The sequence below is a fragment of the Crocuta crocuta genome, unplaced genomic scaffold (genome assembly GCF_008692635.1).
Source record: "Crocuta crocuta isolate KB4526 unplaced genomic scaffold, BGI_CrCroc_1.0 scaffold273, whole genome shotgun sequence".
Taxonomy (NCBI): Eukaryota; Metazoa; Chordata; class Mammalia; order Carnivora; family Hyaenidae; genus Crocuta; species Crocuta crocuta.
Window position 1 is genome coordinate 2,246,336 of NW_027529425.1, and position 15,765 is coordinate 2,262,100.

A 15,765-nucleotide genomic window follows, 5' to 3' on the forward strand; every position below is an offset into this window, starting at 1 on the left:
ACAGACTGAAACAGGCTCCAGGCTCTGAGCTGGCAGTCAGCACAGAGCCCGACGCGGGGCTCGAACCCACGAACCGTGAGATCATGACCTAAGCGAAAGTCGGACGCTTAACCGACTAAGCCACCCAGGCGCCCCATAGAAAGCATTATTTTCAAAGAACACGCACATGGGAATGGCATCTGCATCTGTATTAGTGCAGCTGTTGCTCTTACAAACCAGCACTTGAGGACAGGAGACGTGCTTGGTGTTCTCCCAGTCATCAAAGACTGCTCCTGCATGATGTCCCTTGCCTGTCACCCAGTATTAATGATTCCAGCAGTTTTCTCCTTCTGCCTGATCCTCCAGCCCTGTCATACAGGGCTCTTTCCACCTCCCTTACCTGCTGTAGAGTAGCTGCTTTATTTGCCACCCAAAGCCCTCTTCTCACCAAGACCCCCATGTGGGAGTAAGCAGTGTAGCTGACCCTGACATCACCTTGCTGCCCTGTGTGCATGTGCCCTGTTCACTCTGGAGGACGGCCACCTACAGCTGCTGATGTAGGTATAATGCCAAGCATTTTCCATACATTATCTGATATTTATCCATATAGAAACTCCATAATGTAGGTACTCTTCTTATCCTCACTGTACAGATTAAAGGGAGAACATGGGTTTTAGAGAAATTAAGTAATTACTGAGATCACACAGGAATTGAAGGATGATGCCAGAATCCTAACCTAGTTCTGTTAGGCTCCCCAAACACTTTGCTACACAGCACTCAAAATAATCGAATGTGATTGCATTCGTTAAGTTTGTTTCTTAAAATGGTTAAGTCATAAAACAGGAACATGTGATTTAATATTGTTTTTTAATTCACCAAAGCACTTACCACTCAGTGTGCTAAAACATTGGAGGAAAGAAGAAAAGACATTGTTATCCTTCAGGAGCTGCTCTTGTGGTCAGTGGCTCCTTCTGTGAACAGGGAACTTGAGGACAAAGCCATACGTTGAAGTGGAAGGGAGGGAACATTATGAAGTGAGGGTGTGCAGGGCCACGTCCAGTGGAAATACTGGCAAAAGTAACTGCCCAACAGTTTGTATGGCATACACTAAAACAAGCACATTTCATTTACAGGCAACTCTTAAAAGATACCAAACAGAACATAGGAATAAATTAGATTCTTTGGAGAAATCTCAAGCTGAGCTGAAGAAGATCAGAAGGAAAAGTCAAGGAGGACGAAATGCACTCAAATATGAACACAAAGAAATTGAGGTGAACTTTTCAGCACTTCTTTATTTTATTGTTGCTGATTTGTGCAGTTTACAGGGAAGCTTACTTAACTCACTCAGCCTGTATTTCATCTGCTCACTGCTGTGCTACTGCTGAAGTTAAAAATGAGCATTTTTGACCTGGTATGAGCCTCTAAGGCTACAGAGTTTTCCAGAGTTGAGATTAGTAGCCTCCTAAGAACATTGGCATTTTCTCCCAATTAGGGGGAGGGTGGTTAGCATTACTATCCTACACCATGATTAGCATTACTATCCCCATTTTACAGATGAAGAAAAATGAGACTTAGGCTATGTCATATGGATGAACTGGGGTTTGAAGTTGAACTTTCTGGTTCTAAAGCCTTTGATTTTCCAATAGAACACAATCCTGTCCCTGAAACATAAAGTAATATTTTGTGCAAATTGCCCAGCACAGAGTAGAAGGCCTTTGGCAACATGCTTCTGCACTTGAGTCAGAATGATCTTAATGAGAATGATGATACCTGCTCAGGTCAGGCTACAACTTTGTTATTTTATCTAATGTTTATCTGCATTTAGCATTTACTCCATTATCAGAATAAACCAAGTGTAAAGATGGTAGATGATAAATGTCTGGCTGTGCAGCTCTTTGATTCCTCATGTCATACTTATATAATTATTATTTATTTTTCTAGTATGTAGAAACTGTTACTTCTCGCCAGAGCGACATCCAGAAATTTATTGCAGATGGGTGCAAAGAAGCTCTGCTTGAAGAGAAAAGGCGCTTCTGCTTTCTAGTTGACAAACACTGTAGCTTTGCAAATCACTTGCATTATTATCATTTACAGGTGGGTTCATCATGATAAGTTGTGTTGCATTATTAATAATTTCATATTCAAATGCCCTAGAAATGACTTACCTTCCATATGTGCCTCAGTGTAAAGCCATGGGCCTATTTTGCCAATGAGAAGATTCCAAAGAAATAGTCTTAGCCAACTTAAATATGTAAACTTTCAGAAATGTGGACGAAATGGTCACATGTTGCTTATAATATTTAAGTGATCTATCCATATTTAAAATCTTTCATAAAATAATGTTTAATAATTGAGATATAGCATGTTTTCTTTTCTCACCTGTGAGTCTGCTTTTCTCAGACTCTTTCTGATGCACCCTCAGCATCAGTGTCTTCACCAGAGCCATGGGATGGGTCCCAGTGGGCGCCAAGTCCAGCCCACCTGGGTGGTTTGAGACGGTCACCTCAGGAGTCCACGTTCAGAGGTGTCCCTGGAAGTTCTGTCCCAGCATCAAGACAGTTGTGTGGTTAACTTTTTTATCCTCCTCAAGTGTTTCCTTGTGATCTCATCAACTGAATGACTGGCTTTACGGCCTTCCTTCCAGCAATACAGTTGTGAGGTTATACTACAGAAATCATTACAAAATACGTTATTTCCTCTTTGTTTTTTTTAAAATTATAAATAATATTGGGACTGTGTAAGCATCCAAAATTAGCATTGAGTGAAGTCAAATATTCATTGTTATTTATAATGTAATTTAGAGAGTGCTCCATGGTAGAAGCTTTGTAAGCACTTGCATATAAGGCAATTTCCTGTTTTTCAGGGGGAAGAAACTTGGCCCTATCTGTATTCATCAGTCAAATGTTATGTATTCTGTAAAGTTTTTGTAACTTTCAGGACTATTCATCTACCAAATTTAAATTCCTAAGATCTAACATTGTTACAGGAAAGAATTGCATCTAATAAGATGATCACTTTTGTCAACAGCGCATGTGTACTAGTTTTGGCAGAGTCTCTTTCTTCAGTGAGGGTGCCCTGCTGGGCCAGGGTCATAGGCCAAGTGACCATAAAGCTCTCTTCCTACGGCAAAGCCTTACCATTGAGGGGTACTCACTGTCGCACAGGGCAACCTGGCCTGTTTCCAGAGAGCTCTAGTTGGTGGCAGATCCTTTCTTATGCTCAACTTTGGATCCCAGCTGTGCTTTTTAGTATAAACTAAGTCTACTTCTTTTCTCTACTGGAAGTCTTGTCACCTTTCTTTTTTCTTTTTTTTTTTTTTTTTTTAATTTTTTTATTTATTTCTAGGGGTGAGAGAGAGAGAGAGAGACAGCGTGAGCAGGGGAGGGTCAGAGAGAGAGGGAGTCACAGACTCTGAAACAGGCTCCAGGCTCTGAACTGGCAGTCAGCACAGAGCCCGACGTGGGGCTCGAACCCATGAACCGCGAGATCATGACCTAAGCGAAAGTCGGACGCTTAACCGACTAAGCCACCCAGGCAACCCCGTCACCTTTCTGAAAACTGCTCTTGTGCATTCCATTTTCCTGGCTATGGCATCCCAGGCCTTTCAGGGGCTCCTTGGTTAAAGCACCAAGCAGTTGGTGTGTCAGGGTTATAGTCTGAGGACATAGGAGGTTTGGAGTGAGGGCTTCACCCTCTCTCAGTAGTGAGAGGAAGAAAGCACTGATTGGCATTTCTGGGGTCACTGGGGAAATAGTAGGGCTTAATAAAATTGCTCAACTCTCCCTTTTGGTGTTTGAGCTTGTTCTTCATCATTTACAATCCTTGTCCTAGTCTTCAACCCTACATTCACACTGCGGGAGTGGGGGAGCTCCTGTAGAAAAGGAGCCTAGTCTTTCTCAGTCAATAACCCAGGGCAGATGCTCATAGATGCTTAAATGTTCCCTGGATTTTAACACAAAGTCTCACACTTGTGATAGTAAGCCAGAAAAGCATTATCACTGATAGTTCATGTAACTTTTCTCAGCTCTTTGAGCAATACACATTTGTGTTTAGTTATGTTTCTTTTGGATTTATAGTCTGCAGAATTACTCAATTCCAAACTGCCTAGGTGGCAGGAGACCTGTGGCGATGCTACGAAAGTGCCTGAGAAAATAATGAATATGATAGAAGAGATAAAGACCCCAGTCTCTACCCCAGTGTCTGGAACGCCTCAGCCTTCACCAATGATCGAGAGAAGCCACATGGTAGGCATTGATTTTCTCCCCAAGGTTTCCCCAAGGTTTCATTTGTGTATTTCCTAATATGATTTGGGCCAAATTTGCACGGAGGACCAAGGCCTTTGTTAGTAGGAATCACAGGTCCTCCTTTATTCTAGGGCCAGCCTTTTCTCACTTTATCCCCTTGCCTTCAGATTTGACACTGGCTGTGCAGCACTTGGCACTGTGTAGTGCTATGTATAGCACTGTTATCTTTGTTTTGAAACTGTTATTGTTACTGTTTTTAATTGTAATGATTCCACATTTGTAAATTTATTCCCAGTGAAGGAAGTGTAGGTGTCTTAGAGAATAATTAGCAAAACTCTGCTGCCATTCATCACAACATAATATGGTACTGAAAAAAAAAAATACAGCCACCACAGTATTCAAGGTAATGCAGTCAAGCATTGTAGTTTACTGTTCTTTGAACCTGGGTTTTATTACTTTGCTCAAATGTTGTGTGGAGATTTGGATCCAATGGGTAGTTTGGATACATGAGTCCACCCTCACTTCTGAAATGACACAGCAGAGATGCTAAAGACCAGTCAGAAGCCTACAGAATAGATCCGTAACTGCATGGGGAATAAGAGAAGATGCTGGTACTGGGTCAGAAACACTGAAGGAGTCTAAGAGAAAGGATCGGTGTGCGGAAAATCAAAAGAGAAGGAAACCTTAGCTCTGAGCATGTGCAGGGCAAGACTGCAGCAAAGGGCAGCGCAGTAAGCTCAGAGCCAATGGTTTGCAAGAAGTGGCAGAGAACCCGGGATGTTGTGTTCTTGTATGATTTGCATCCTCTAAGTTGGTCGGTTTCTCCCCCACTGTCCCACTTGTACTGAACAGTAGGCAGCAGGGGCTTTGGTCTACAGGACAAAGCACTGTGTTTTCATTGCGGAGGCCGAGCAGGCTCCTGGGAGTATCTCCTGTGTCCCCCACCTCACTGTGGGTAGTCTGTGATAAGGAGAGCAGGCAAGATCCAGACTGCCATAAAGAGGGAAAAGAATAAGGAATGCAATATGCTACAAAGGTAGACAGACAACCAGGAAACACCAAATAAGTGAGGAAAACCAGTATCATAAAAAGATACACTGAAAGGAAAAAAAAAAAACCAGAACGACCAATATTGGAGGTAACAGAGGAAATAGGGAAGGAGAAATCTTTAGAACGAGAGGAAAAGATACTACATGCCAGGGAAGAATCAACTAGAGATTTTGGAAAGTAAAAATTAGATTATTATTTATAATTGAAATGTCTGGGACTTGCTTCAGCATAATCCAGGCATGGGAGAAGATGGGTGTGGCATATATGAAACAATATTGGCCATAAATTTGTAATGGTTGAAGCAGGGTGTTGGGTACATGAAGATTTATGCTGTTCTTCCTACTTTTGCACTTGCTTAAAAATTTCCTAAAACAGGTTTTTAAATTTCTCCTTCCCCTTCTTCCCTCCACAAAACAAAACAAAACAAAAAGACACAAGAAAACCCCACACCAGTAGACAGGCTTGTTAGCAGAATGGAACTGCTTAGAAAATTAAGCCAAAGAGCTCTCCCAAAACACTGAACAAAAACAGAAAAAAAGAGGCTGTAAACTTAATGATAGACAGGTTGGAGATAGCCAGTTGCCTTCTCATAATCACTAGATGTCTAACGGGGATCTCAAATTCAGCTTGTCCAAAACCACACGATTGATTTTCTCACTCTGAACATGCTTCTCCAGTCTTTCTCATCCAGGAAATGGCAGCTCCATCCTTTCAGTAGCTCAGGCACAAATGTGGACACCCCCCCTTCCTCTGTCGGGTCACAGCCAACCCTCCAACTCACGGGCATGCCCTTTTGTTTCCACCCTCAAAGTATATTCAAGCCCAGCCACTTCTGCCCCTCTGCTTCTCTGACTATGGTCCCTGCAGAGATTACTGCAATAGATCTGCCTGCTCTTTAACACAGAGTGAGTGAGCCTGGACAAGAGGAAAAAAACAAAACTTCAACAGATCGTGGTCAAGTTGCAGAAAGAGGCAAAGAGAAAATTCTAAAAATTTCAAAGTGGGGGGAAAATAGATGACTCACAAAGAGAACACTAATGGTACCAGATTTCTTGTTACCAAAACAAGATGTTAGAAATTAAAGGACCAATGCACTCAAAATTCTTGGGAAAAATTGTTTTAAATGTAGAATCCTGTAGCCAAGAAGGCCAATCCTGTAGACCTAGAGGGGATCCTAAAATCATAGAGACAGAAAGTAGATTAGTGGTTGCCAGGGGATGGTGGGAAATGGAGAGTAACTGCCTTTAAAAAAGAAAAAAAGACAAATGAAGAAAAGACTGTGATAATCTTGAAATAATTCAGAATAGGGCATTACCATCCAACTAAGAGAATTTTGGGAAGAAAGTAGAATTTAAAACATGTTCCAATAGCCCTGGAAATCTCTGTAAGTCCATTGCTTTGTTACACTAATTTTAAACTAATAAGGAATTTTTCACAGGTTGGGAAAGATTATGACACCCTTTCTAAATATTCACCAAAGGTGCCCCCAGCTCCTTCTGCCAGAGCGTATACCAGTCCTTTGATTGATATGTTTAATAACCCAACAACAGTTGCACAGAATTCAGAAAAGATAAAGAATTCAACAGGTAAGATACTTATTTTGATTTCTTTTTAAAGTAGCTTTTTAAAATTTTTTAATAACTATTTTGGGTAAATGTTACCATGAGGTAAATCAACATGTAGCACACATTCAGCATTGCCATATTGGAACTTACATTTCAAAATAAATAAAGGTATGGTTTATTATAAAACCATAAGACATTTTATAAGTGACACATTCTTTAACACATACTAATTCCATGTACTGATTCATGTTTATATAGAGTAACTGTGCTATGGAAAGTTGTTACATTTTATGGGCACCTGGGTGGCTCAGTTGGTTGAGCATTCGACTTTGGCTCAGGTCATGATCTCACGTTCGTGGATTCGAGCCCCATGTCGGGCTCTCTGCTGACAGCCAGCTCAGAGCCTGGAGTCTGTCTTCAGATTCTGTGACTCCCTCTCTCTCTGACCCTCCCCTGCTCACACTGTCTCTGTCTCTATCTCAAAAAATAAATAAATAAAACATTAAAAAAAAGAAAGCTGTTATATTTTAAAATACAATATACAAAGAGCCTCCATACTGAGCCATGGCGATTGCAATAAAATTTTTTTTCAATAAAACAAACTATAAAAGTTCCCATGACAAAATTATGGTTATTAATCTTATCAGTAGGTTTAGTTTGAATTGTAATCAGTGTTTTTAATCATCTCTAACAGAGAACTTCATGCTTTCTGGACACTTCACTGCTTAAATTTCTGTTGCTGTTTCAATAAATCAGGACCAGTTACTGTTTGCAGGCATTTCAGGCGGCTTCGGTTAGGCTGCGCTCTGTGCACAGAGTTTTTGACACCAGAGACCCCTCTCTCTGTGATAGGTGTCTCACGGGCTCCATTGTATGAAAGTCATGGCGTTCAAGCTGTGTGCTAGAGAGAGCCACCCAGACCATGCAGCGCTGGGTGAGATGGGAGAGATTTTCAGAATGGCAGTTTTGTTTCTTTGGGGTGGTAGGTGTCAGCTCACGCTTGAATGGAGACAGAAATGTACAGCTCCGTGCTTCACATAGTGCATTCCAGACCGTGGCGTCAGGCCACCCACGTCCGGTGTCCAGTGAGGCCATGTGTGATCCCAACGAGTCACTGTAGATGATAACCACTCCTTCCCTCAGAAGCTGTGAACCATCCAAAGCATGGATGGCTCTGCTTAGGGAGGGTTCAGTAAATGAGCACGGCGGGGGCAGCTGCGTGTCCAGTCTCCTCTTGTTCTTTGTGGCCCAGCTTGTGGGCAGTGGGGTTTGAGTTGATGGCCCTCCCTGCCTTGGGATTCGCGTTGGGAGAGGAGCTCGAGGAAAGCCTCAGACCCTCTAGTGATGCATCAGCCAGCCTCTGACTAAATCCAAGCGCGGGTGAGGCTTGGCAACTCTGTGTCCTCTCCGCCTGGGGAAGAGTGGGCAGCCTCAAGGGTCTTCCTCCGTGAGGGGCCTCTGGCTGCAGTTCTGCCTCTGCTCCTCACTGTCTCCGTCCGGCTGTCGGTCCAGGCAAAGACTAAGGCGCAGAAATAGAGCACGTGGAGCTGCAGCGGAAGGGATGCTGGCAGACAGGAGTGGGTGGCTTTCTGGGGTTTGCTGGTGTGAATTTACCATGTTATCACTCCTTGAAAAGTGATCACTTCTGTGCTCACTTTTAACAGATTCTTCAGATGATCCCAGTTTACAGCGATCGGTTTCTGTCGCAACCGGACTGAACATGATGAAGAAGCAGAAGGTGAGAACCATCTTCCCACACACCGCAGGCGCAAACCAGAGCTTGCTTAGCTTCGCCCAGGGAGATGTCCTCACACTGCTTGTCCCTGAAGAGAAGGACGGCTGGCTTTACGGGGAGCACGACACCACCAAAGTGTAAGTCTCAGGGTAGATCCTGCCCACGTGGGAGTCAGGACCACCCGCTGCTTCCGGGAACTGATGTATCTCCTTTGAGGGGCAGGGTCTTTGTGGTCACGGCAGCATTTTTGCCAAAGTTAAGTTCATACTTTAGTTACGGTTCTAGTTTAGTTCATCAGAGTTACTCTGTCATGGACTGTTTTCTGTACGTCTGTGCATCTACAGGCGAGTGGGATTCTTGAATTGATTATATGAAGTCACCTCAGAAAGTGGTTTAAATACTTTTTTATGTGACTTTGGATTTCTCAAGGATAATCAACACATCAGATAGATTTTCTTAAGATTTATCCCACCAGTAGTTTAAAGGCCAATGTTATCATTTCAATGAGTAGTTGCACAGGCTTTACTGGAAGCTGGTTAAATCAGTTTTCTGTGTAGATTATTCACCTATTAAATAAATGTGGAAAAAAGCCAAAAAGGAAATCCAAATAAAACAGATGCTGTATATAAAATACTCATCGTGTGATGTGGTGAAAAGGGACCGGTCTGCCCCGGAGCTGCCCCAAGTCCTCCCATCATGCGTTTATTGCCTGCTTGTCTGCGGCTGACCCCACAATCAGGTTTTTTTCTCACATCTCACCCACAGGAGGGGTTGGTTCCCAGCATCTTACACGAAGTTGCTGGAAGAAGATGCAAAGGAGGCCATGACTGTGCCCACACCAAGGTAGGACCTGATAGTGGCTCCTGTTTCCCAGTGACCCCAAACTCTCCTTTGACCACATGTTTTCGGCCATATCAGAATTCTGTCTGGATGTGGAGCAGCCCCACAGGGAACCCCCCNACTACCCCATGGCTATTTCCCTTGTGGCTTCTGCTGTGAGGGCACACCCCCAAACTCTGCTCCTCACCCCGCCAGCCCTCTGGAACCACCCACCACACCCCCCTCCCAACTGGTTACTAAATCCAAGGTGACCGTCATCATTATCACCGCTTAGCAAGTGCCAACATGCCTTATACTGACCAGTTGATTTAATTCTCAGAACAGCCTTATGAGGTAGGTCGCCACTTTGAAATTGAGGAAACCAAGGCACAGAAAGGTGGAGCCAAGGCTAGAACCCAGGAAGGTCTTTCTCACACCTGGCTGTGAACATTTCTGTGTGTGTTGGGCAGTTGTGGTCAGCTGCCCCGTGGGGTCCTCAGAAGTGACCCCTCCAGACTGCCCTTCTCATCTTTACCCGAAACCACCCCATCCTCGGTGGTTCCATCTCAGGGAAATCCTGCACCCCGTCCAGCCGTCCCGGTGGACCTTTGAGCACCACACTTGATGCCCTCAAGCCCCCCAAGTCCTGGTCCATGTCATCTGTGTATCCTCCTCGCTGGCAGACTAGCTCAGCTACCACTAGGCCAAAAATAAAAATTTTGACATTTTACGATGTCAAAATGCTGAGGCTTTTTTGTTTCTGTTTTTAATCTGAAGTGTTCAGCACTTTTGCTACAGCCTTTGCTGTAGTTTTCATTTTCTTATTGATCTCCTTGAATTAATCAAGATCCAGCCCCTAATTAAGCTCGTTTTCGTTTGAGTGCACATTCATAAACCAGTGAAAACATGACAGTACTTTTTACCTAGAGGTACATTGCACATACTCTCCTCCTCACAACCTGTATGAATGTTAATCTGTTGTAGTTTTGGCCATAGGATGTTCAGGATGTTTGGGGCTCAGATGGCGGGATATCATGTAACTCACGTTCTCTACCTGTTGCTTGTTAGCCCAGCGCCAGTGAGAAGCATCAGCACGGTGAACTTATCCGAGAAAAGCAGTGTGGTCATTCCCCCGCCTGATTACTTGGAATGTTTGTCCCTGGGAGCGGCTGCAGATACAAGAGCAGACATTTCTAAAAGTACTTCTACCTTTAAAGCACCAGAAAGCACGTCTCCTGTGAGTAGAGCTGCAGCGTGGCACGCTGTGCACGCAACTCCTGAAGGGCGGTGGGGGGTGTGGGCCATTGTTCCTGCAGGGACTGAGGTGGCGACTGTGGGGCAGGGTGGGGGCAGGCCCTGTGTCCTGTCTCTTCTGAGTTCCCTTCTCTGTCACACAGCCACTTAGCTTCCTCTCAGCCGCTCTGTCCCTCTTCTGTTTGTATTTCATCTGTAAATGCAGTTTGTCAGATGGTATCAGGTTTTACTCTCTCCCCACCTTTGTTCTGACTGCAGTCCATCAGTCACTTCACCTGGTTCTGCGTTTTCTTCGATTTTCATATTACTCCCTGAAGGAAGGCTTAAGGTTAAAAGCGGTAACTTTATCTTGGTGCCTTCAGAAAGTGCTTAGTGTGCACCAGGTGCTGGGGAAACACCACGTCACATATGTTCTCTAGAATTGTATACAACCCTATAAGAAAGACCAGAGGGACTGCGGGCACCCCGAGCCCCCTCATGCCTTCAGCAGCTGTGTCTGCTGAGCGCCTGGTGTGGGCTCTCCAGGTACAGAGATGAGCAACACCAATTCCCGGCTCTGCTGGAACCCACATTCTAGCCGTGCAGAGTTACAGCGAGGTGAGGTGACAGAGGCAAGGGGTGACAGCTCGGATGGATGTCCCAGGTTTGCGTGCAGACGCTTATGAGGGAGCCCCAGGGGGCACCCCTGTGAGAGAGGAGGGTTTGGCATCAGGCAGGGGAGAAGTGGGATTGTGAGGGCATCTAGAGCATGAGGGCATTATCCAGGGCGGTTTCCTGAAGAGCCTGGACAACTGACGGCAGCACCCCCTGCAGCTAAGAACCAGTTCCTGGGTCCTGAGGGGGATCTGGGCAGCATGTGACCGTATCTACACCCCCCAAGGAGGCAGTGTCGAAGCTGAGACCTGAATGGCAAGGAGCCCATCGTGCAGGGGTCAAGGGGAGAGATTCCCAGACACAGGAGCAGAGGAGGGCACGTACTTAGCATGCTCAGATAACGAGGCCATGATTCCAGGATGGCAGAGAATCGAGAAAGGGGTACGTGCTGTCAGTTTTTTCTCAGGATAGACTATATCACAAAGAAGGAGCAGGATAGAGAAAAGGGTTGGTGGCCTAGAAGGCGAAAAGAGCACACCTGGCAGAGGCAGTGGTGGGGCCAGGAGAAGGGACACACAGGGAATGCCCAACTGAGGACATCCGCTCTGTCGGCCAGAGAAGTGAGATCATTAGCTGATGGGGGCAGAGCCAGCAAGTCTCAAGAAAGAGAATCTGTGACACAGGCATTCTGAGGAGGGAGAAGGTGCCTGCACGGCAGTAGTTGCAATCGAGAGTAATGCCAAAGCCTGTTTACAATTCAGGGTCCTGATCGCAAATGAAGTCAGGACGTGTGGTTGTTTCTGCAGCAACATGCTGCTGCTCAGCTCTGGCAAGAAGGAACTAGTGTTGGAGGGTTACTGGGTGGTGGGGCTGGGGGAGGAGCAGGGAGTTCCAGGTGTTTGCAGGGGTGGGGCTGTGTCCCAGACCCTGGAATCCAGGCGTGGCCATGGACAGAACTATGGGGGGGGTGGGAGAGGAGGGGACAGGTGGCGTCCAGACCTCTGTGAGGCTGCATGGTTGCTAGACTTCAGCGGGAAGGAGCCAGGGAGGCCAGGGCCAGAGAGTGGGCTGGACTCTGGGGGCCGCCGGCTTCCTCCTGGAAATGCCCCAGAGCACTGTGGGCGGTCCATAGGTACTGGGTGCAATAATTCCCGGCTACTCTGATTTTTAGTTTCCAGTTATTGTGTAGTCCTTTCTTTTTTTTTTTTTATAATTTTTTTTTAATGTTTTATTTATTTCTAGGAGAGAGAGAGAGAGAGAGAGAGACAGCGTGAGCAGGGGAGGGTCAGAGAGAGAGGGAGTCACAGACTCTGAAACAGGCTCCAGGCTCTGAGCTGGCAGTCAGCACAGAGCCCGACCGCGGGGCTCGAACCCATGAACCGCGAGATCATGGCCTAAGTGAAAGTCGGACACTTAACCGACTAAGCCACCCAGGCGCCCCTGTGTAGTCCTTTCTGTAGTGCACACTGAAGTATCTCCCTGCTTCTCATGGGGGGTGTGGCTCCTAGCTCTACCCCAGCTGGCAGCACCCCTGGCGGCCTCTGTTCAGCTGTGAATGGTGCCTGGCCACAGTCTCGAGATTACATGGGATGGGCACTCTTAAAAATGTGCCCTGTGTTTGTTAGAGTGTGAGCCTTGGGGTGTTTTGGAACATGCCTACCTCCTCATAAGTTAACATGGCGTGTTCTGATCCAGGAAATGCAAGGTTTTGCAATCTCATTCAAAAATGTCTTTGGCTTCTCTTAGAGAAGCACACTGTACAATATATTGTTTGCACCTTTATCATTCCAAGCTACAAATACCTAATTGCAAAAATTATTTTCAGAAAAATGACCCACAACCATTGAAAATGGAGCTTTCCCATTCCCTCATGATGGAAGAGAAATTGCTTAGAAGGACAAAGATATCAAATGCTGTTTTATTAAAGTCCCTAGTACATTTTAAAGCAATATTCACAGTGTTTGGAAATGATTTTGAAGCATTTTAAAAGCATAACAATTCCTTTTACTAGGGAAAAAAACCTTGCCAAGTGCATGTCACAAAACTCAGGACCCAGGAATACCAAGATACACGGTCTCCTGGTGTGACCTGTCCTAATGCCTTCTCCTGTTTTGGTTTGATTTTCTACTTTTTCTTAGGGAAAAATTCGAACATAACACGAAAGTGGAAAGAGTCTGGTATCTAATGACCTGGTCCCCTCACCCCCAGCTTTCACAGTTACCAGGTCATTTGCCAGTCTTTTTTCACCTTGCCCCCAGCCACTCCAGGTCAATTCGATGCTAGTGCCAGACTTCATGTAATTTCACGTATAAATGCCTTAAATACATTTTATGTTTGAATAGAATACCTTCTATTTTTACACAACCACAGTACCTTTAAAAATTGACAGCACTTCCTCAACATCATTAATCATCATTCCTCAATCATCAAATTTCTAATTGTCTTATTAAAAATTTAACAGTATAGTCTGGATTCAGGCTGGCTCCATATGTTGTAATTGGTCACCAAGTCTCATGACAAGTGTTTGTATCTACGTATCTTTTTCCTTGTAACTCACCTGGAAGAACCAGATTATTGGCCCTGGAGGGTGTCCCCAGGCTGGGTTTTGCTGAACGCATTCACGTGGTGTCCTTCACCGCATTCTCCTGCATTCTCGGCCTTCATCAGTTGGTATTACGGTTTTGTTTCTTTACCTGTTTTGTTAGAGCATTTCATCACTGGTGGTGGTGGCTAGTCCATCCGTGGGGGACTCATGTCTGGTTCTCTCTCCTTTTGTGATCTCAGCAGCTTTGATAATAACCGCCTCACTCCATTGTTTTCTTAAGGCTATGTGATGTCTTTTAAGATAAAAGAACCTTGCCCCAAAATCATAGTTAACACTGAAATTATAACAGTGAAAACACTGACACTTTAGCCAACAGTCTCAGTTTTAGAAAACTTTGTTGTTTTTTCTTTTTTTACTGTGTCGGTAAAGCTTTACAACAAAAGCAGTGATGCAGTTGTTATTACACTGAATTAGATACATTCAAAAATCCTGTTTTTTGCTGCCTAGCATAATAAAGAATAGCTAATACCATCCTTCTCAAACATTTTCCCAAAAATAGAACAGGACAGAACACTTCCTAATTCATTCTGAGGCCAGCATCACCCTGATACACCAGTCAGTCCCCCTATTTCTGTCTTGCAAGCCAGAAGACATTTTTTTAGTCTTTCATTTTAGCACCTATTAGTGTTTGGTTTCACGTAAATTTTTTTAAAAAATGTTTATTTTGAGAAAGAGAGCAGGGAGGAGGAGCAGAGAAAAATCCCCGAGCAGAGAAAAAACCCCAAGCAGGGACGCAGGGCTCAATCCCACTAACCGTGAGATCATGACCGAGCTGAAATCAAAGCTGTACGTCGTCCTTCCTCCGTCCTCCTGGGTGGCATCTGCTGGCAGCCCTCAGGGTGTGTGCTGGGGACTCATGATGGGGCAGGAAGCAGTGCAGTCGTCCAGGAAGCAAGGGTGGTGGGAGTCGCGTCCAGTGGAGATGGGAAGGGATGACAAGTTATTTAAGGTGAAAACTGACGGAGCTAGTGACCAACTGGTGTGTCCTGCTTGGAGAAACCACTGTCCTGTCTTCAGTCTGGAAGCAGTTCTGGTTTGCTCACGTTAATGTATGTTGGAGCTTGCTTTTGTTTTTGTTTTTTTAATGTTTATTTTTGAGAGAGAGAAACAGAGCACGAGCAGGGGAGGGGCAGAGAGAGAGGGAGACACAGAATCCAAAGCAGGCTCCAGGCTCTGAGCTGTTAGCACAGAGCCTGACACGGGGCTTGAACTCACAAACCGTGGGATCATGACCTGAGCTGAAGTCTGGACACTCAACCAACTGAGCCATCCAGGGCCCCAGGAGGTTTTTCTGTTTTTTGGGGTGGGGTTTTTTTTTTTGATAATTTATGTAATTATGAGTTCCTGATCTTTGATGTGCCAACATTAAAAAAGAAAAACATTCTTATCTGCAATAAGCTATACATGTAACTACTAGGAAAACATTTTGAATAATGTAAAATAATCAGGATATGTATTGTATTCCTTAAAGACAAAGTTACTTACGGATTTTTAAAATACAAAGTACATGCATAAGCTTGAGACCCACTTCGGGCTCTGCAGTGCAGAGCCTATGTGGGGTTCTCTCTCTCCTCCTTCTCTTGGGATTCTCTCTCTCTGCCCCTCACTCGCTCTGGCTCTCTCAAAAAAAAAAAAAGTACAAAGTACAATTTGAGAGACTGTTCTCACTTTTGATCATTTTTTTTCATGTGTGTATATCATGCCTTTACTATATTTAACATAGAAAGATATATGGCTTTATGGTGACAATTTTATCTCAGGCTCTATTATAAATAAACTGATAAATTACCCAACTCTTGAGACAGAAATAAGGATACTCTCGAATTAATAACATTTCTACTGAAATAAACAGCTGTTTTCATTTATATATAATATATATATTAATATTATATATATTTTATTTTACTTCAAATGCTGCCA

At 44.5% G+C, this 15,765-nt stretch overlaps 1 protein-coding gene across 2 annotated transcripts in view; it reads left to right on the forward strand.

Annotated features, from left to right (window-relative positions):
• Positions 1–15,765, forward strand: part of BAIAP2L1 (BAR/IMD domain containing adaptor protein 2 like 1) — a 67,970-nt gene that overhangs the window by 42,311 nt on the left and 9,894 nt on the right. The window contains exons 5-11 of one of the 2 annotated variants that reach the window (XM_077758714.1): positions 1,113–1,250; positions 1,921–2,073; positions 4,056–4,223; positions 6,712–6,859; positions 8,503–8,710; positions 9,339–9,416; positions 10,461–10,629. In XM_077758714.1, the coding sequence (XP_077614840.1) occupies positions 1,113–1,250; positions 1,921–2,073; positions 4,056–4,223; positions 6,712–6,859; positions 8,503–8,710; positions 9,339–9,416; positions 10,461–10,629 (1,062 nt within the window). The remainder of the gene's footprint in view (positions 1–1,112; positions 1,251–1,920; positions 2,074–4,055; positions 4,224–6,711; positions 6,860–8,502; positions 8,711–9,338; positions 9,417–10,460; positions 10,630–15,765) is intronic. The other variant, XM_077758715.1, reaches the window with a different exon arrangement.